This window comes from Penaeus chinensis, chromosome 39 (assembly GCF_019202785.1).
Source record: "Penaeus chinensis breed Huanghai No. 1 chromosome 39, ASM1920278v2, whole genome shotgun sequence".
Taxonomy (NCBI): Eukaryota; Metazoa; Arthropoda; class Malacostraca; order Decapoda; family Penaeidae; genus Penaeus; species Penaeus chinensis.
In genome coordinates, this window is record NC_061857.1 from 17,365,822 (window position 1) to 17,373,321 (window position 7,500).

The window sequence follows — 7,500 nt, forward strand, 5'->3', positions numbered from 1 at the left end:
TTGGCCGTGATCCGCGCCCTGGGCCATGCGTGCTCTTGGCCACGAATCTGCCTCCGCTCGCACTGCGTCTCATGTCCTGCCTTGTTTGTGGTTCACAACTATGTTTCTCGCTCGTAGGAAGATCGTGTTCATTTTTCCTAATATTTCTCGTTTCATTCACTTGCTTTATTTATAATTTGCGTAAAGGACTGAGGCACACAGAGGGAAAATAAAAAGACGAAAACATAGAAATCATGAAAGCTCTCCACTCAGCAACGGCAACAAAGGAGGCCGAGAGGTCATGTTCATGATATTGAAAGAATAGTGACATGAATAATGAAAGTAAATACATGAAAAATAAGAGGGTCGTGTGATAAACTAAAGCCTGTTTACGAAATGGAACTAATGATACTATCAAAATGATGTGTTCCTCAGTATATAAATTAAAATGCCATGTCTACAAACTTGTTCAGATGTACAAGAAAATTGTACTTTTTGTGCATTTTTTACTTTCTCAAAGCGATGTTTACTAAGTCTACGCGAGGCGTAGCAATCTTGTAGTATTTGTACAATGCAGAAATCCCAGTGAATTTTGGAACTCTAATATTACTAAGGAAGTTTACCTAAACGAGAGGTTTGTTTAAAGCAGAGGATACTGTCTCTATGGTATCTTATTGTTGTTAAGATACTTTCCTCGATGCTCCTTCTAATTTAAACACTCAAGCACTTTGAGAATCTGAATGCTTTACAAAGTCCAGATAATTCAGGTAATAGCAACGGCAACCAGTCAGAAATCTCCTTTGTATGCATTCTTTCCGTTTCAGGTGTTCACTGCTAACCCTTATGAATCCAACCTAAAGGGAAGAATAAACAAATCAGAAATAAAAGCACAATCTACTTATTTATATCTAGTATTAAATGGTATATTGACGAGTTGAACTTTTTCACTTAAATTCTTATCATTTCTATAAAATTTGCATTCCTCCTATCCGATGAGACTCACCTACAGCGGGGCAGAATCAGTACCAAGAATAGACTGGCGTGGGAAAGTGCTGTGCGGGAGTTCGGGCGTGATGGGCCAGTCCATGGGTAAAGGACGAGGGCGTGAGAGTGGCCGCGGCCGTGGGTGGGGAGCCTCCGTGCCCGCCCATTGCCCCACGCAGCTGATTGGATGCCCAGGATGCGGGATTGCCGGAAGTGAGGGTTGAACTAACCCCTGAAGATGCCCCGCCTGTGCCCTGGGCGCCGCACATGCCGCCGGACGTCTGAGGGAAGGAAAAGCGACGCTTACAGGACGCTCTAAGTGGGACGCATGTAAACAGACCCTTGCGGCAGACAGTAAACAAATGCCCGAGGGAGAAACAGAGAGAAAAGAGGGATGAAGAAGCGAGAAACGTTCAACAAAGGCGAAGACACCAAAGCAGGAAAAACGAAAGGCAACAAAACCAATGAGGTTCAGAGCGAAATTAACTTACTTGAGAAGATATAAATGCAGAGTTGGTGCACGAGGAAAGCGCGGCACTCATGGATGGGTACGAAGATGCAGCGGCGGCTGCGGCGGCGGCGCTCATGTTGGCCGCCCGCGCCTCCGTCGCCAAGGCACCCTGGTGTAGGCCTCCGGAGCCTCCCTGGTACAGCCCGCTGGCGTCTGCAACAGGAGAGCCAGACTCATCAGATCGATGAATAGCAACAATGGCAATGAAAGAAATAACAAGAAGTGATAATAATGATGATGACACTGTGGCATTACAAGGGTCATTATCGCACTTGTTATTGTTATTGCATTTATTATCCTCATTGAAGTTGTCATCAGTATCACAGACATTATTATTAGAATCTTAATTTGTCAAAATTTATTGGTAATGTCATTATTACTATTATCATCATCGATGTTATTATTATCATTACTGTGCCGCTATTACTATTATTATCATCATTAATAATAATAATAATAATAATAATAATATTGTCTTTCTTATTATTACTATAATTATTATATTTTTTTATTGATATTATGACTAATATTATTATTATTAATATTATTACTTTTATTTTCATAAATAGTAATTTTGTCAATAATGACAATAATAATAATAACGATGATGATAATAAAAATTTCAATAATAATGATAATAATAACAATAATAATGATAATAATATTAATAATGATAACAATAATAATGATAATAATGATAGTAATAATAATAATTATAATAATTATAAAGATAAAAATAATAATGATAGCCATCATTATCATAATAAAAATAATAATAATTATTATTATTATTGTTATTACTACTACTGTCATGATAATAATAATAATAGTAACATTAACAGTAATAATCATAATTACAATTATAATCACGATTTACAGTTACAGTTATGATCATAGTAGTCGCAGTAATGATAATATGTATACTACTAATAATATTGACAATAATGTTGATAATAATAGGGAAGAGAGTAAGTATAACCTTGAAACGATAATTATAATCATAAAAAAAAATATAATGATAAGGATGATAACGGTTACGATGGTGATCATAATAATAGTAATAGTTATAATGATAATGATAACAATAATCACAATCATGATGATAAAGGTTATAAAGACATGAACAGTATTAGATATGAATAGCTCTTCGTAAGAATAAGGATGACAATGATTATAATGCTATTGCTAACAACAAAAACAATTAACACTTTTCTTCGTGATGCTATTTTCCTAATGATTACTGTTATCACTACTATCACCATCGACGCCCACCTTGTGACTGCGACGAGAAGCTGGAACCGTGGTCGGAGAAGCCCTGGAACATGTACGAAGACGGCGCCGACGGGTAAGACATCGGGAGGCCCATCGCGTTGAAATTCGTAATACTTCCGGACGCCATCTGTTTCCTGAGCCTCGCTCGCCGGTTGCTGAACCACACCTGCGTCAGGAGTAGAGGCACGCGAGGTGAGGCGCCGAGAGGATGGGCGGTCAAGGCATTTTGGGTAGTGGCTTACGAAGGAGGAGGTGATCCGGACCGGGACTGTATTCTCTTAGTTGTGTTTCACGCAATCTTGATTATTGATCCTTTTTTATATTATTTTATGTTTATAGATCCCCTTCCTTATCAACTGTACAGTAAAGCCTCGCATTCAGTGAGTAGTTATTCACCAAATACGAATAATTAAGTGAATGGTTTAGCATTGAAAACCTCATTTTTGTGTATCGGACACAAAAGAAAAGCATATTAAAGTTTTCTTTTAATCTTAAGCTTCTGTTTAAGAATAACGAGGATATTATCTCATAGATACTTCGTCTTCCAGTGCAGGTCGGTGTCTCTCAACCTCTCCGAGATATCGCACTTCGTCAGTCACCCCTACCATCCCCCCCCCCCACCCCCAGGAATTTAAAGATGGTCAGTCGTTTAGATTAGAGCTGAGTCGCTGCTTTGACAACACAGGTAGGACGGGTGTATGTCGTTTCTGTGGCGTCATCTATCAGAGGGACTCAGCCTCTGAATTCGACTGTGGCAACTGCGACATTTAATAGTCAAATACGATGCAGGGAAGCAAGTGGAACAGGTCACTAAATGCAAGGCTTTTCTGCAATTCATTTCCATCAGAACATATCCCCGTGTCTACTTTACTCATTCTCTCATTCTCTCTCTCTCTCTCTCTCTCTCTCTCTCTCTCTCTCTCTCTCTCTCTCTCTCTCTCTCTATCTATCTATCTATCTATCTATCTCTCTCTCTCTCTCTCTCTCTCTCTTATCTTCCCTCTCCTCTCTCTCTCTCTCTCTCTTACCTGGATCCGAGCCTCAGTGAGTTTAGTTCTTTGCGCCAATTCTTCACGCGTGTATATGTCAGGATACTGTGTCCTCTCAAAAGCCTTCTCGAGTTCATCCAACTGATGGGCGGTGAAGGTCGTCCTTGAGCGCCTTTGCTTTCGTTTTAGCATCATCTGAGGGTCATCCTCATCCTCGGAGCCATCCTCGACGTCAGAGCCCGAACAGGTTTGCTTGACAGCTGTTTCAGAAGCGAAAAAGTCAAGCGTTAATTCATAACTTTATTTTTTCACTGTAAAATGAAAAAAGAATACACAAATGCATAAGTAGATGAATAGAGATGATAGTAACCTAATAATGATATTACTACCACTGATGCTGATGATGAGGATAACAATGATAATAATAATAATGGTAATGATAATGAGAACCATAATAATCATAACAATAATAATAATAACAACAACAATAAGAAGAAGAACGATAATAATAGCAATAATGATAATGGTAATGATAATTATGATAATGATAATAGCAATGACAATAACAATAACATCAACAGTAACAACAATAATAGTAATAACAAAATAAAGATAATGACAAAATAATGATAATGACAAAAATTATAATAATGATAATACTGATAATAATCATGATAGCAATACTAATAATCATAATAATAATGATAACAATCATAATAATAATATAAATAATAATAAAATGATAATGATGATAATAATAATAATGATAATAATAATAAAATGATAATGATGATAATAATAATAATGATAATAATAATAAATATATTAATGATGATAATAATAATGAAATATAATAATACAAATTAAAATGATAATAATAATAGTAATAATAATAAGAAGAACAACAACAATAATGATAATAATAATAATAATAATAATAATAATAATAATAATAATAATAATAATAATAATAATAATAATAATAAGATAAAGAAGAAGAATGATGATAATAATAATGATGGTATTAACAATAATAATGATAATGGTAATGAGAATGAGATTGGTAATGCTGGTGATGATAATAATAATCATAATAATAATAATGATAATGATAATAGTGATGATGATGATGATGATAATGATAATAATAGTAGTAATAATAATACTAATAATAATAATTGCAATAATAATAATAATAATAATGATAATAATAATAACAATAATAATGATAATAATAATAACAATAATAATGATAATAATAAAAATTATAAAAACTAGAAGATGAAGAGTAATAGTAATTGTAACAATAATTATGATGATGATGATGATGATGATGATGATTATGTTTATGATAATAATAATAATAAGAGTGATAACGATGAATGATAAACATTTTGAGAGGTGATAACATTACCAATAAACAAAGAAATATAGTGCCCGTGCACAACGACGCAAGGTTGGGCACAACGCGGCGAATCATAGTTATTTTATTTCTATATTTCCGGAAAACGGAAATATAGAATGATATTGGAAGAAGAGCTATATGGAGGGCGGAGAGGGGGAGGGGCGAGAAGAAGGGAGAGACAGAAGCGGTAACACGCGATCGACCGAGGAACTGATTGCGATCTCACAAGATGCAAAGAAAGATTATCTTAAAAAGGAGAGAGAGAAAAAATCCTTATACGTTAACATTATATTGAAATGATAGTCGTCACGGACGGATCCTCCGCATTTGTCAGCTGTCGAAGGTGGTGACCAGGAGGAAGGGGGGGGGGGGAAGGCTGGGTAAGGGAAGGAGAAAGTGAACGGGTTGGTTAGGGAAGAGACTAAGAAAGGGGAGGGGAGGGGGAGGAGGAAGGGAAGGGGAAGGGGATGGGGAGGAGAGAGGGATGGGGAGGAGAAAGGGAAGGGAAAGGGGAAGGGGACAAGAAAGGGAACGGGGATGGGGAGGAGGAAAGGAAGGGGAAGGGGAAGGGGATGGGGAGGGGAGGGGAGGAGTAAGGGAAAGAGAAGAGGATGTGGAGGAAGAAGAAAGAGGGAAGGGGATAGGGAGGAGGAGGGGATGGGGAAGAGGATGGGGAGGTGGAAGGTAAGGCGAAGGGGTGGAGAAGTGAAGGAGGCGAAGGAGGTAGGATGCAATGAAATGAAACGTATGGCTGGGCCTGAGCGAAACAGTGGAGTCTGTTCCGCTGTAAGAAGGTGTTGTTTCAGATCCTTAAGACAATACTGGAAGCATGCGTGTTTACTTGGCACATGATGATACTTTTTAGACGTACTGCATGGATCATACAAGACGCCCACACACAGAAACTCATCCTGGCTTGTCCGCATAAACCGCAAGGGTGAAATTATAGAGATTTTCTTCTCGAGCGAACATGAGACGAGTGAGGTTCCATCACTGTCTAGTTATGCGTATTGCCCGTCATCCTCTCGCGTCGCTCGCACCGACACCCCGAGCTGTTACGCTTCCCAGAGAGATAGCGCTTGCCTGCTCATGCACTCTGGAAGAGCAGCATACGTTTTCGCGTCATGCAGAGTTTCTTTTCAGTTTCAGCTTATCCATCACCATGAAAAAGGCAGTCTGGTGCAAAAGGGTATAGCGTAATCATCATTTTCAGTATTAGTATGGTTTGTATCAACAGCGATACTAACAGCAACAGCGGCAAACTTAGAATTTGCGAGGATCATTATACCACTGTTGATTAGAGTTGCAATAAAAAAATAAAATAAACAGCAGTGCTGTTAAAACAATAGAAACGATTGTTTTAACATTGAAGTAGAAGACAGCAACACAAAATACAAAAGAATGATGGCTTATATATCCAGCCTGTTGAAATGTACACAAAACACGCGGACGCAATTTTTCATATATTTTCTGCCCTTCATGTGACTTGGCCGTTTCTTAGCTGATACACTAGTTAAAAATAAGAAAATAAGTCTTGTAATTCTACTCTGTAAAGTATTATTTCATTTAACTGTTTTCTTGTATATCTTTCCTGGCTAATTAAGTGAAAGTACAACATACGTACGCAGTACTATAAACGGTGGGAGTACATATATGTATGCATTTGTAATGACAGAATATCAAGAGAAATGTGCGAGTTGTCAACATTATGTTGTACTGTGAAAATGGTAGTTTCAAAGTGGATATGCGTTTTCCTGACTGCGGTTCCCACGCCCGCGGGAGAGGGAGAAAAACAGAGCCAAGCGGGAAGACAAAAGTGCGCAAAAGCAGACGGGCGCGCGGATGGTCCCAGGCCATACGCGCTCACCATATCGATTCGTAATCCATTAAGTTTCCAAAGCCTATATCATAACCGTCGTGACCACAACTCTCATGAAGTAGCACGAACAAGTTGAAATGTGTCCTAATTGCGTCCTTGAATTAAAGACAAAAAAGAAAACACGTACCTATATATGTGTCACACACACTAGAATATATGTATATATATATATATATATATATATATATATATATATATATATACATATATATACATATACATATATATATATATATATACACACACATACAGACACACACACACACACACACACACACACACACACACACACACACACACACACATACACACACACACACACACACACATATATATATATATATATATATATATATATATATATATATACATGTATACGTATATAAATTCACACACACACACACACACACACACACACACACACACACACACACACACACACACACACACACACACATACTCATATATTGTGTATTTGTTA

At 37.3% G+C, this 7,500-nt stretch overlaps 1 protein-coding gene across 1 annotated transcript in view; it reads right to left on the bottom strand.

The window, feature by feature from the left end:
• Positions 1 to 998: 998 nt before the first annotated feature.
• Positions 999 to 7,500, bottom strand: part of LOC125046482 (protein gooseberry-like) — a 69,093-nt gene continuing 62,591 nt past the window's right edge. Inside the window, exons 6-9 of the mRNA XM_047644262.1 lie at positions 3,775 to 3,960; positions 2,747 to 2,912; positions 1,455 to 1,627; positions 999 to 1,244 (exon numbers count right to left, since the gene is read on the bottom strand). Of these exons, the coding sequence (XP_047500218.1) occupies positions 999 to 1,244; positions 1,455 to 1,627; positions 2,747 to 2,912; positions 3,775 to 3,960 (771 nt within the window). The remainder of the gene's footprint in view (positions 1,245 to 1,454; positions 1,628 to 2,746; positions 2,913 to 3,774; positions 3,961 to 7,500) is intronic.